This window comes from Amia ocellicauda, chromosome 3, assembly GCF_036373705.1.
Source record: "Amia ocellicauda isolate fAmiCal2 chromosome 3, fAmiCal2.hap1, whole genome shotgun sequence".
NCBI classification, from domain to species: domain Eukaryota; kingdom Metazoa; phylum Chordata; class Actinopteri; order Amiiformes; family Amiidae; genus Amia; species Amia ocellicauda.
Genome location: NC_089852.1, coordinates 24,616,371 through 24,630,314, shown reverse-complemented (window position 1 = coordinate 24,630,314; position 13,944 = coordinate 24,616,371). Strand labels below are relative to the sequence as shown.

Here is a 13,944-nt window from a genome sequence, read left to right as displayed (position 1 = left end):
GCCGTTGTGACATTTAATCCATAATTGCTGGTGTCAAGAATACAATTGCTGATATCAAGAATTCAATTTCTGATATCAATAATTCAGTTGCTGATATCAAGCATGATCTGGTATTTTTGATATGAACACTTGTATAGAATTATGAATGTACTGATTATTCAAATAATATATTTCAAATTGAAGGAAGAACAGATCTGAGATGGATCAAGTTATAGAATGGATTCCCAGAGATTATAAGAAAACACAGTAACAGAAAAGGCATGGTCAACTTTGATATCAAAGTGTAAAACATTATAACCAAATCTCAAGATGAAAAAACTAACAATTATCGTGTCATTTTCTACATTTAAAGAGCATTAGGGTTGATTTTGTGTGTATATGACAAGCATATTGACAGGTGCTAATACTGTAATACACGGCTTCTTGGCATGGATCCTTGAAATATGTACTTGCTGTTTTCCCTTCCTGTCGCATAATATATAAAGGCATAAGAAATCTACTCATTTAAATCTGCTCTCACATGGGAAGTTGACGTTTAAGGCAGGTTGCCACCACTTTGATGTATAACAAGCCTGTGCGCTTATTGGAATACCATTAATTTTCAGAGGATCCTGCTTTCGGGATTGGCTGGCGACTGTTCCGCCCACAAACAACAAAGGTGGAGTTGGGAGAAATTAAATGAAAAATGTAGCTGGCAAAAGCCTAGCGCTGAAAAAAATCCAACACTGAAACCTATCAATGAACGCAGCATTTTGTTTCGTTTGGGAAATTGTCAACAACACTCAAAACATATTTAATCAGGAGGCATAAAAAGAATCAGCATGGGTCGTTGTGTTATTTATTTTCACTTCATTTGATGTTTTATATATATTTTAATATACAGAAAACAAAAAACTTGTAAAAATACTAAAGTATATGCATTCTACTCGTTTTGTTTTAATACAAGGCTCGTTTTCGCTAAATCCGAGGTTTTTTTTGTTTTGTTTGTTTTTTAAGAAGAAAAAAAAGTTTTGGTGCACGTAGTACTGTATAGAAAAATAAGTTTATATACATATACCTATCTCAGTATGTGTACATCCATGCATTAGCCTGTTTGTAAATGAAGGGGGAAAATCATACAGATAATACCCGGAAAAGCCAAGTACTGAAACGCTTTGGAAGAGGAATGGCTGGGGTAGCGGTGCAGGGCGCTGACTGGAAGAGACAGAAGGAAAGAGCAAGTGCGATGGAGGCGGGGGAAGAGTCCATCTCTCTGCGGGGACTGGAGTGTCCATGCCCTGGGCCAGCGGTGCAGAGCTGGCTAACATTCAACCCAGCCCCTCCACAGCGAGCTCGCAACAGGAACAGAAAAGGTATGGTATGGAGCCGATTCAATCGACTAGAGAGACTAAATCTGTTGGTAAATAACTGGAGAAAATGTGAAAACGAAACGTAAATAAAAGTAGGCGGCGGGCGATTGTTTTGTGGACATTTTCGTGCGTTTTGAAAAATGCCTTGTGTGAAAATGGAAAGTCCTGCAGGGGAGGGCGCATGTTGAGGTCGCCATGCCGATTCTCTGGTTCTGTGGGTCGGGTACATGCTGCACGTTTTCCGTTTTGATTTCTAACTCCGAGGGTTTAATACGGATAAACCACCGCGTATTTCTCGGTTTAATCTAACGATTCAGTCCACGATCGCGACTGAAAAGCTGCATATTTTTGAAGCACATTTCTACGCCGAGTTGGACCTCCATGCGGTGGCTGCGGGGATAACCAGCCGCCTCTCTGGGTTGCCATCTGGGATCTTAGTTTAATTTCTCACCGTATGCGCTCGCCTCCCTTTTGGGTTCCGCGTAGCCGTCCAAGACACATTTAAGAGCCCCGGTCGTTATTGTCGCTTCATCGTCGGGTGCATAGACACACATCCCGGCCAGGTTAGTACGCCTTGACTTTATTTTCAGCCCATTTTGTGTGTGTGAGAAGCAGCTGGTTCTCTCTCCAGCGAGGCGCCGAGCATGGCGGCTGCAAGAGAAGTCGCCATACCAGCTGCCTTCCAACCATTTCGGTGGCGAGATGTTGTGGAGAAAAAAAAAAAAACAGCCCCCCAAATATAAACCATACAATGCGTAGTAAAAATCGTTTTTAAATAGTTTTTTGTGGAAAAGTGTTTGTAATTATACGACATTTTGATGTGTTTTCAGCTGGTAAAGACGCTTCTTCCTCCGTCGCCATACCGCTAGAGAACCCCCATCTTCCCGCACTGCTCGTCAGTCCCACGCCGTCTCCCCTGGACGTTTTTGAAGGTAAGATTATGTACGTTTTAGCCGTGTCTGTGTGTCATTCCCGAGCAGGACGATTTAATAAAATACTGGAAATACAATTAGTGAAGTATTTTATTTGTTTTAGTAATTTTTCCCCTTTTCTCTACCATCACCTCATTGCGGTTCTTAGAGGTCAACACGCCGCCAGTGAAGCTCGCCATCTCGGTTTTGAGTTTCCATTTTACCCGTTTTAACCATGTGTTCGTGTGGGTGTCCTACAGCGAAATTATACCGTATAAAAAACAGTATATTACATTAAAAATAACGAAATCTAAGAAAACCCGGGAGGAAACTGGGTTTTTGTTCAACTTATCGCCAAAAATAGCGTTTGCCCGAGATGAGCGCAGACAAAGCCCGCGGTAGCAGATCAGTTTTCTGCCTGAGGTTTTAACCCTGGATACTTTGAGCAATGGTGGGTGTTTAATAACGGGGAATATGACTTAATAGTATAGAACATGCAAGCCTATTATGAAACACGATTTATATACATATCGTATTGAATCGCTTATTTTAAGCAGTTTTTCCACGTTTCATAAAATATAAAACGTGGAGGTGATTTTTTTAAAATATATATAATACATACAAACGTGCATTATATTTAGTTCTCGCTCATACTGTTTTTAATCTGATTTTCACCAGTTAGCAAGTAATTCGTAGTTTTAATTATTAATTTCAATCTTCCGCAGAGAAAGCACTGCGGTTCGGCTGCTTTGTTGTTTGCTAGCACCGCCGCCATTTCGGGTGCCGGATCGGCAACGCCTCGCTGTGAAAATCCCCCTTTTACTTTTTGCATAAAACAAATCGGATGAAACGTTTCCGATCCTCATTCAGAGTGTTTTTTTTTTTAAAACGTCATTATGTTGCACAGAGAACAGATCCGATACCAAAAAAAACTGTTTTAGGAAGCACATCGCTCGGAAACCCGTATCCCTTAAACAGGCTGGGGGGGAGAGCCGAGCGCCATTGCGCGGCGGCGGGTTCCGCACGATGAGGGTGTGCGCTCTGGCGGGTCGTGCATTTCGCAGTCAGCCAGCCAGGCTTCATTTCCCTCCACAGCAGGGGCCGAGACCAGATCTTCCGTGATCACCTGGTGTTCCTCTGCCCGTCACACAGTTGCGTCTTTTTTTCCTCCTCCTGCACATCCAGCCAGTTTAAAACCCCGACTGCCTCCGAGAGAGAGCGAGAGAGTCGATGATGCAGCTTTTTCGGAAGGGATTTTGTCCGCTGCCTGCTGGTGTACGGAGTGTGTTGAGCGCTGAACCGTCACAAGTCTATAAACATGTCTCCCAATGTAATGCAAAGCTCGGAGGGGCGGTATAATGTAGAACATTTTAAACATGATGCCGGGTGGGATTTTTTTTTCTCCTACATTTTTTATACGCTGTACGCAAGTACATAATAAAATATATAAAAAACAAAAACACGTAGCGCTAGAAGTTGCTTTGTATTAATTAATACTAAGCACATTTCGCGGAAGTCCTGCGCGCACAGGGCCATTCTTTCGCAGCTTAATGTTGACGCACGCTTTTAAAGGACCCGTGGTAACACCGACACAAAGACGAGCGGAGGCGCCCGTAACTGTGTGCGTTATTTATAGAAGAGGGTGTATACTTTCCTCATTACAGCCAACGTAATCGTTTTTTAATGTGATTTTGCAATCTAAAAAAACGGATGTCAGAATATTTATTTCGGAAGACATCTGTGATCTCCTATCCAGTCCACACTGAGATTGTTAGCGGTTTTATTAATTCGCAGAAAGCATTTGAAGAGTGTGCGAGTTGTAAATGTTTATGTAAAACATATCCTAGACGTCATCCTAGGCTAAAACTTATAGAAACAAGCATATGTTTTAATAAAGCAATCCTCTCTCAATTTAACAAGTAGAGTTTCTGCCTAATTAAGTGAATAGGGAAATGTATTTTGGAAATAAAATACGTACAAATTGTTTGCCACAAACATTAGGCTTAAAAATTATATCATTTATTCATTAACAAATGTTCTTGCCCTATGTCATTTTTAATTAAATATGATAATTTGATGTTTAGAAGTCTTTCAAGATGATACAAACGCATTGTACAATAGTGTCACTTATTTGCAGGGGCATAGGTTTAGTTTCAGATTTGGGGGATGGCACCTATTGGAGCCGGGCGTACATTTTTGGTGGGCACAATTTAACATTCTCTCAACACTGAGGGGAATGTGTCCCCCGCTTCCCCCCTAAACCTACACCTATGCTTATTTGACAGAAAACAAAAAAGCTGCTAGTTTCTCAATTATTTCAACACTAGCAAGCAGAATAATCTAATGATTATTTTATTGTGCAGGGGGTATAAAACCCTTGTGGCTAAAGGGTAAAGAATCCTGTTATTCTCAATCAGGGTGAGCTTGTATTTACTTTAATTGATCCAGTTATTGTCTTAAATCAAGATTATTGTGATCTTTAAACGCTGATCCCTTATTTGTATTCACTGTAATTTGTAGTTTTTGATCATAGTGATGTTATCCATATGATAATGTTAAACATATATATTGGTAAATATAGATCTGTTTGTGTTGCCTTGTATAAAGGTCTCTGATAATTTAAGTTAATGGCAATGATTAGGTAAATAAAATGAAAAATATCATGTTGTTCTCATGGACTGCTGCAAATCACTGCTCTAGGAAATGGGTCCAATCACCATCAAATGTAAAATCATAATGTCTCCTTATTATAGCTTTTCATTGATTTCATGATTACCTTTTGAAATTTTTGGCAGGTAACAAAAGATACAGAAAATGAACGGGGAAATGGAGACTCCTGTTAAGGAACCGGGTGAGTGAAAATAGACCCATGGAGCAAAAACAAAATGTTTCCTCTGAGGGAGAAAAATAATTAGAAAAACTGTCCTCTTGAATTTCCTATCTTCACATCTCACATATTCTTGGTATGCTCTGTGCTATATATAAAGCACTAGAAACCTATACATACATTTTAAATATATAAATAAGAAGGTAATTGACCAAGCAAGCATATTCATCTAGTGGGGGGGGGAAATGTCTTGAAAGGGACCTTTACGCCTGCACATGGCATTAACCAGATGTGCTTTGTTTGATTAAAACCAAATTATGTTGGTTTAAAATTGTGTTTATATGCATTTATGTTGGGTTTGTGTAGAACTTTGGGCAAAAGAGGATCTGTTACGACTGCTGGATGGCATGAAAGTGAACCTCCCTCAGAATGACCTCAGCAAGTTCAAGACTGCAGAGTCCCACTTGGACTGGGAGAAGGTGGCTTTCAACCACTACTCCGGGGAGATGTGCAAGCTGAAATGGCTGGAAATCTCTCATGCGGTGGGCAGATAACTGGGGTTGCTTTTGCTCCCTGCTAATTTACTTTTTTGTCTCTATTTATCTTGTACTTTAGTGTCTGACCTGGTGTATTTTCCTAGCTGACCAAAACATGTAAAAAATAATTATATATGTATATTTTTTGTGGTTTAATTTGTTCAAAATATATAGAACAAAAATTAAATCGATATACACATACATACTACTTAGATTCTAGTCTGATGTTAAAATGGAATGTCGCCCTTGGTTTTTGATGTATGCTAAGAAATAAAGAATAAGTAAATGTCTCTGGACAAATACATTGATTGATTGAAGTTATGTTAACATCTTGGTTTGTTTGGTTTTAGGTCCGCAAGTTTCGCACCCTTTCTGAGCTGATAATAGACGCTCAGGACTACGTCAAGAATCCATACAAGGGGAAGAAGCTCAAGGTACTTTGTTGCTTGGTGCTAGCTTCACCGTATCGTAACTCGCTTTTTAGTTTAGTCTCCATATGACGGGTATGAGACCAGACAAGTTCTTATTGTGACTCTATTCATCCAACGTTATTTATCAATTTAATTTCCCCTTTAAAACTCCAACCCTCTCCTGCTTTATTCCAGAAACATCCTGATTTCCCAAAGAAGCCACTGACTCCCTACTTCCGCTTCTTCATGGAGAAGAGGGCTAAGTATGCAAAGCTGCACCCGGAGATGAGCAACCTTGACCTGACGAAGATCCTCTCCAAGAAGTACAAAGAACTCCCAGATCGAAAGAAGGTGGGACATCCATATTGAGTTTAGTTCAGTTGTGGGTTCAGCTTTCAGAATGTATTCCCCATAATTAACATTGTGAACTGCGATTGAAAAGACCTTTGGTTGATTAGCATTTCTTTCTGGTATTCTTTCATTGTCCTCGCAGGCTAATGATTAAAATGTGCATTGTGGAATTTGTTTATCTTGGTAATAGTGTTACTGAAGGTTTATATGTATTGGTTACATTACAATTGAAAAGCAATAGACTTGCTTAATGATTTAACCTATTTTAACAGTGCTTCATTGGGGGGAAAAAAGATAAACATTAAATATATTTTTACTTGTTTATTTTAAAGGCAAAATACATGCAAGATTTTCAAAGAGAGAAAGAAGAATTTGAAGGCAGTATGGCAAAATTCAGGTAAGTTGATGGTCAATATCTTGTCATGTACCTTTAATTGCATAAATAACATTCAGTGAGTAACTAATCAGGAGAATTTGAGCTAATTATGTTCTTCTGGATTGTTAGACCAGGGAACTTCACAGCTTTAGTGATGATAATCTATGTGAGGTGAAAAATTGATTCTTTACTGACATTAGCATTTGAAAGTAAATGGGACAGACACATTATTGACATAACAAACTTAATTCAACTCCTGTTTAAATTCAGTAGAGAAGCAACAAAATGTAATTTGAGTCCGTTAGTGATTCAGTCATAGAGTCTGATGAAAGTGGAGCACAAGTTGTTTTATTGCCCTTCATAATAAAGTTGTCCCTGCTGAACCCCAGAGCAGATACAGCTAGGTGCTGCCTGAGTTACAAGAAATGTAAAATCTCATCTGTCTCGATTCAGAGAGGAGCACCCTGAACTGATGGAGAACCTGAAGCGCTCTGATGTTCCAGAGAAACCCAAGACCCCCCAGCAGCTGTGGTACAATCACGAGAAGAAGATCTTCTTAAAAACACACCCTGATGTAAGTCGGATAATTCGAAAAACTTTTTTAGGAACGCCATGTTCCACAAGGAGATTTTTATACAGGAGTTCAAGTAGGAAGGTATCCACAAGTGACAGTTTGCACAGAAGCATCTAGTAAAATCAAAAAAGTCTTCTCCTAGAAACTGTTCACTAAATAATAAAAAGTTGCCCATTCTGAGCCTTGAGGTGTGATGAATGAAGGAATCTGATTTACTGTTCTTTTATTTGCATCGCCTTTAGGCAACTACAAAGGATATCAAAGAGGGCTTGGGAAAGCAGTGGTCTCAGCTGTCTGACAAAAAGAGGCTTAAATGGATCAACAAGTCTCTGGAACAGCAGAAATTATATGAGGCTAGTATTGCAGCCACTGCCACATTTATGCACAGGAATACACCCGAAAGACAGATTTTTGTGTTAGTATGGTAATGTGTTGTCCAGGTCTTAATGAAGAAAAAGGTACAGATCTTTTTCTTTCCCTCTTCAGCTACTGTGCCCTGCTTTAACTTGTCAAAAGAAATCGTATTGCAAAATGCCTTTTGGCCCATTAGTAAAGGAGTTACTTGGCCACGATTATATGCTAATGACAAGAAAAGATGTATTGCTTGTGCTTAATCATTTGTCTGGAGCCACTGATCAACACAGTAGGGATTAAATCCACCTCCGCTGACAATTCCTGTCTGTTGTTTACCTCCAACAGGAGACAATGCGTGACTTCATCCAGCAACACCCGGAGCTCAACATGTCTCAGGACGGTATCAACAAGTCCACCCTCACAAAGGCAGAACGGCAGCTGAAGGATAAGTTTGACGGTAGACCGACCAAACCTCCGCCGTAAGTACATTGAATTGGTCAACAATAATTTCACCAACTTTACATTCTTCATGTTGGGTGGCGTGCGATTTTGAAGATCAGAGGTGTAGTCCTGTCTTACAAGGGTGTGGAGGGGGTATACATATTAATATACAAGTTCCTTCTTCACTGCAATGCTGGAATATTGTTCTTGCATGCTCTGTAATGTTCCCTTTAGATGTGTAGTGTAAAGCACTTCTTAAATATACCTGTTTCCTAGTGTTGTGGAGGTGATTTTGAGTGTTTGCTGTGTTTTCAGGAATGGCTACTCCATGTATTGTGCGGAGCTCATGTCCAACATGAAGGACGTCCCCAGCACAGAGCGTATGGTGATGTGCAGTCAGCAGTGGAAACTCCTCACTCAGAGGGAGAAAGATACCTACCAGAAACGCTGTGAACAGGTAGGCTGGGCAGGCCAGAGAATTCGGAGCAGCAAGTCAATGTTGATATTTATGTGTTTTTCAGGTTCTATAAAAATGATGACGGTACAGGTTTCTGTATCTTTCATGATTGTGCTCAACAGTGTTTAAAAATAAAGTAAATTCAACTACACATTTCAGTGATGGTTCATCTACATTAATCTTACTTGTGGGTATTTTGCACTGTGGAACCAAAATGTTAAACCATGACTAGATCTGAGTGAAAGTCTCTAGATATTTTGTTGATTAATTTTATTTTCTCACACAGAAAAAGAAAGAATATGAAATTGAGATGAACCGCTTCCTGTGTGTAAGTTCCATTTATTTGTTATTGATGTGTCGGGGTATTTGTATAATGTGAGTCTTTAGAGAACAGTGTGTAGGTATAATATTTTCTCCAGTAAAAGCAGAAGTAGGCTAAAGCTCATGTTTTGCTCTCTCTCCTCACAGAGCATCTCTGAGGAGGAGCAGCGGAGGGTTCTGGGAGAGGAGAAGATGCTGGGTTTCAACAGGAAAGGATCCAGCAGCCCCTCAAGCAAGAAGAATTCAAAATCCAAGGTGAGGAAGAGTTTAGACCCTTCTAAATATGTGATGTGTTCAATCAAATCTATTTTCATCCTATATCAATCAGTCTGATGGTTACCCATAAGTACCCATAAGAAAGCTGTTTTTAACATCTTTGTGTTTTTTGTTTGATGTACTGACTCTCATCTCTGCTGCATTGTGTTTTCCAGAGCACAGACAAACCCAAACGGCCCATCTCGGCCATGTTCATATTCTCAGAAGAGAAACGACACAAGGTGCAGCAGGAGCGCCCGGACCTGTCGGAAAGCGAGCTCACACGGACACTGGCGCGCATGTGGAACGAGTTATCAGACAAGAAGAAGGTATGTCCGTCTTTATTTCCTTCCAGTCCTGGGAACATAAACCCCAATTACCCCTTTACCCACAACATCTTTGACTCTAGAATGCCAGCATAAATACAATATTATTTCCAACGTTTTTACTTCTTTAGACCACACTGTGCAAGATTCCAACCATTTGGCAGCTAGTCTGATCAGTTTCGTCAGGATAGGCATAGCCAGGATGCCCTAAAATGTATAACGGTCGTCCTACAGGAAAAGTACAAGCGGCTGGAGGCGTCGTTAAAGGCGGAGTCTGAGAAGAAAGGTGCAGAAGATCGCACAAGACTTCCAGAGTCGCCCAAAACGGCCCAGGAGATCTGGCAGCAGAGTGTCATTGGGGATTACCTGGCCAGGTATCGGGTGAGTCACAAATTGAGGAGGACTCTCTCAGAATGCAAATTCAACATTCCTCTGAAAATCATCTTTATCCCAGCAAATCCACACAGGTTTTTACCTGAAAACCGCAAGATGTTTAGGCTTAATGGCTAATCAGGTAATTTATTCACGCATTATTCGGCTTATTATATTAGTGTATGCTGTTCCTTCACAGAGTGACCGGTCCAAAGCCCTTAAAGCCATGGAGGCCACTTGGAACACAATGGAGAAGAAGGAGAAGATCATGTGGATCAAGAAAGCTGCAGAGGATCAGAAGAGATATGAGGTAAAGACAAGCTGCATGACGGAGGCAAGACGTTAAGCAGGGCTCTCTTTGTTATCTAAAGATGTCATGGACCCTCTTTTCCATAACGGTCTGCTGCAGAACCCTCAGAAAAGGCGTCAGCAGTTTCCCCTGCTTTCCCGATGTTTGAAGGGGCATTTCAGTTCTAAACGATACTCGTTCGCTTCCTTGAGTCGCTTCCGGGCAAAGTGTTTCCTGAGGCTGCTTTCTTCTCTTGGCATAGTTTATACAAACTGGGGATTTGCTGTAAAGAACCACTTCAGACCTATCTTATTTACAAAAAAAACACTGTCCTTACGGTCTTTATTGATGTATTTAGAGAGAGCTGAGTGACATGCGTGCTCCTGCAGCAGTGGTGATGACCGGAAAGAAGAGGAAGTTTGATGGAGAGCCAAAGAAACCACCATCGTGAGTATTTGGAGTGTCTGTTGATGTAACAACTAACAGTAACAGCGCTCTGAGATGGACATCTTACCCAACTGCCTGCCAATAGGAAATACGAATGTGTGGACACCATTGTGGCTCTCAGTCTCTGTACGCACACTTGTATTTATAGTAATACTGTGGAATAGTTCAGCCTGTGAATCCTGTACTTTCACAAAGTCTAAGACTAATGTCTCTTCCTCCCCACAAGGAAGACCCTCTTTATCATTCTGAACAGTTGCCATCTTTCCAAAGTGTTTAGTTGCTGCCCTATCAAACCAGCAGCACCTGCCTGTCCTGGACTGTGTTATTGGTATTTTGGCTTTAGCGTTTTGCTCTCTGTTCAGGAACGGCTACCAGAAGTTCTCCCAGGAGCTGCTGTCCAGCGGGGAGCTGAACCACCTGCCAATGAAAGAGAGGATGGTGGAGATTGGTGGGCGCTGGCAGAAACTGCCCTTGAGCCAGAAGGACCGCTATAAGAAGATGGCCGAAGAGAAGCAGAAGCTGTACAAAGTGCAGCTGGAGCAATGGCTGACGGTGAGACCCACAGTAGCATGGTCCCTAGCTTTTAAACTTTAAAAAATAAGGGGTTTATGTATTTACCAGGTTCAATTTCACCTTGACTTGCCTCACAAAAATAACTAAATTGTGACTTTACCCCTTACAAATAAGTGTTTTTCATGTAATTAAGCTTGGCAAGTTTAAGCAAACAAGATAAAAAGCCCAAGTACTACCTAAGTATGGTGATCTGTATATATATTTCTTCCATGCAGAACGTAAAAATTTTTGAAGGTGATCTTGGAGGTTTGCACGGCTGTTTGTAAACACGTGGCGCACATGACAATCTAAACATTGTATTTATTTTTCCCCCTCCAGAGTCTGTCGCCCCAAGAAAGAGCTTCCTACACAGAGTACCTCTCCAATGTAAGTAGGAAATTGCATCGAGCAATACAGGCCTTCTGAGGTCTGCATTGATATAAATCCTAAAAGATTAACATATTGAATTATTTTTGAAAGATCATGACTGATGTACTGAAGTAATGGAAGGTTCTTGTCTTTTTGGCAAAGGTTAATAACTCCCATGGTTCCTTTCCAGAAACGCAAAAGTACTGCAAAACCGGGTGGGACGAATGCCAAAGTGAAGGCTGCCCCTAAATCTGTAAGTTCTACAGTGTTTTTTGTTCTTGTTGGTTATGTTGTTCAGAAAGCGTCCTCCTTGTTGTCTTTAAAAACCTGAATGCCCTTTGATGCACCTCGAGCTCTGAAATATGAGCTGCGGCAGCACACGAACTGATGTTGTCTTTCCCTTGCCTTTTAGGACACGGAGGAGGAGGAGGAGGATGATGAAGAGGAGGAAAAAGTTGGGTCTTCAGAAGAGTCCTCCAGCGAAGAAGACAGTGAGGAAGAGGAGGAGGAAGAGGTGAGGGTGTGTAAGATTTGAGCATTGGCTTTATTGGGGTGTCCATAGTAGTAGTGTCAGAGCTGTAATTGGCTGTAAATGTCCATTAGCCTTCAGAAAATGCATTTGAATTGCTTTAGTGCTTATAAACACAAAATACAATACAGTTGACCTGTTAGAGTGCTAATGATTCTTCCCATTCCCATTCAGAATGAGGAAGAGGAGGAGGATGACGAGGAAGAGGCAGACGACAAGGAGAACAAGTCGGAGAGCAGCAGCAGCAGCTCGTCCAGCTCAGAGGAGTCTTCCGAGTCGGACTCGGACTGATCCCGGGGATCCCTTTGATGTTTCCCATCAAACCAACAAAAAGCAAACCGATCCCTCCCGGCTGTGAGCAGCACAGAGCCAAGAGAGCGGGGATCAGAGCCCCCCGTACACGCTGCCATATCAGCACCCCACTCCCCCCCACCCCCATGAGGGAACATTTTGTGAGCCAAAAAAAAAGACTTGCGAAAAAGCTTTTTGTGCAGAGAAGCCACCCCTCTCCCTCCTCCAATCCCCTCGCTCCCTCATGCCTCTCTAAACAGACATTCAGATTCTGGCCTCTAGGGACAGCTATGCTTCTGCTGCGACAGGTCTGAGGTTTTTCTTATTTTTACATCCGCTACTTTGACTGTCTGCCCCCAGAGCTCCTCTTCAGCTTTTTTTTTTATTTGTTCGTGCACGTTTTTTTGTCAAACCCCAGCTTGGAGGATTTTCTAGATATACTTTTCGAAAACACGCAAACTCCTGTAAAGAATTTCAACTGTATGATTTTAGTTTTACAAGAACTTATGATGAAAATAAACCATCACAACTGGAGCCCTCTCCCCCCCCACACACACCTTTTTTTAAAGCTCTTTGTAATGAACAATTTTCAAAACATGCCACCCAGTGATGCTCTTTGAAAGGGAAATTATCCTTTCTTAGTGCGTGTACATAATAGGGGTATTTCTTGCCTGATTCCCTGATGGCAGGAAGCGATGGACACATTTGTACTGTAGGATTATTAGGAGGGTGTGGGGGACCACGGACTGCAGTCTTAAGTGAATGCAGTAATTTGAACAGGCCTCTGATCAACACACAGTTTTGTTTTTTTATATCTGAATATGAGGAAGAAACAAGCCATGGTTAGTGCAATGTGTGATGTAGGCCAAATACAGACAAAATAAATGTTTTTTTGCTTCTCAAGCTCTCGGTTTTACTTAGCAGACTGAGAGACCTAGCTGCAGTGGACGATTTTCTATTGACATCAAAAAGTCAGTAAATCATGTAAAAAATTGTTAGGGTTTTACATGATTCAATCTTACTTCAAGAGCTCTCTGTAGAGAAGGTTGTTTTCCATGTTTTGAAGTTGGCTAATGCCACATCAATTTCCACAACAAGGGTATCCTGAATATTGCTTTGCCATTAAGAGGTGTTGGAGTCTATGATCTAACTGCATTCGAATTAGGGAAGCAGGCCTCCTGTTCAGAATGATTCTTGTTTTTTATTGCCAGATTCCATAAAATGCTTCAAATGGTTTCAGTAGGGTTGATATTTTCTGATTAAGACTAATTTTCCTGCATCCTTGTTTTTTGTTTTTTATATCAGAACCATGTGTATATGATCTTTAAACACAAGTTTTTTTTTTTACAAATTGGAAAACTGTCACCAGTAAGCTTTCTACAGTGTTCTTTTTAATTAAAAAAAAAAAAAAAAAAAAAAAAATTCTTGTCAACTCTTGGAAGGATTTTTGTAAGTATGGAATGGATTTGGAGCCCCCTTGTGGTATTACCTACCCCTTTTTGTGCTGCATACATACTGCACCTTTTCTAAGATGGTTAGGGTGTACAAACTGCAGGGAGGAGCAGATGTAAGCTCTGAGTCCTGTACCTTATCTAGAAGAAACTGCC

At 40.9% G+C, this 13,944-nt stretch overlaps 1 protein-coding gene across 8 annotated transcripts; it reads left to right on the top strand.

Annotated features, from left to right (window-relative positions):
- Positions 1 to 957: 957 nt before the first annotated feature.
- Positions 958 to 13,759, top strand: ubtf (upstream binding transcription factor). 8 transcript variants are annotated; one of them, XM_066698617.1, is made up of 22 exons: positions 959 to 1,352; positions 2,180 to 2,281; positions 5,056 to 5,111; positions 5,454 to 5,629; positions 5,974 to 6,057; positions 6,229 to 6,384; positions 6,717 to 6,781; positions 7,214 to 7,334; positions 7,577 to 7,687; positions 8,034 to 8,167; positions 8,445 to 8,586; positions 8,873 to 8,914; positions 9,055 to 9,162; positions 9,339 to 9,491; positions 9,723 to 9,869; positions 10,060 to 10,170; positions 10,508 to 10,596; positions 10,959 to 11,148; positions 11,488 to 11,535; positions 11,708 to 11,770; positions 11,930 to 12,037; positions 12,221 to 13,759. In XM_066698617.1, exons 3-22 carry the CDS (start codon positions 5,075 to 5,077, stop codon positions 12,335 to 12,337), a joined length of 2,202 nt encoding a protein of 733 aa, XP_066554714.1. In that variant the 5' UTR covers positions 959 to 1,352; positions 2,180 to 2,281; positions 5,056 to 5,074; the 3' UTR covers positions 12,338 to 13,759. The 8 variants fall into 8 exon arrangements, with proteins under 8 accessions (XP_066554716.1, XP_066554714.1, XP_066554715.1 ...); XM_066698618.1 differs by lacking the exon at positions 959 to 1,352 and adding an exon at positions 1,419 to 1,912 and having other exon boundaries at positions 2,180 to 2,291; XM_066698616.1 differs by lacking the exon at positions 959 to 1,352 and adding an exon at positions 1,420 to 1,912.
- The last annotated feature ends 185 nt before the right edge of the window (positions 13,760 to 13,944 follow it).

Excerpts from the sequence above, each read along its gene's own strand:
- ubtf (XM_066698619.1), top strand. The coding sequence starts at position 5,075 with ATGAACGGGGAAATGGAGACTCCTGTTAAGGAACCGG. Across the intron at positions 6,782-7,213 it reads GGCAGTATGGCAAAATTCAG|AGAGGAGCACCCTGAACTGA; the intron begins GTAAGTTGATGG and ends GTCTCGATTCAG. Across the intron at positions 9,163-9,338 it reads AGAAGAATTCAAAATCCAAG|AGCACAGACAAACCCAAACG; the intron begins GTGAGGAAGAGT and ends TGTGTTTTCCAG.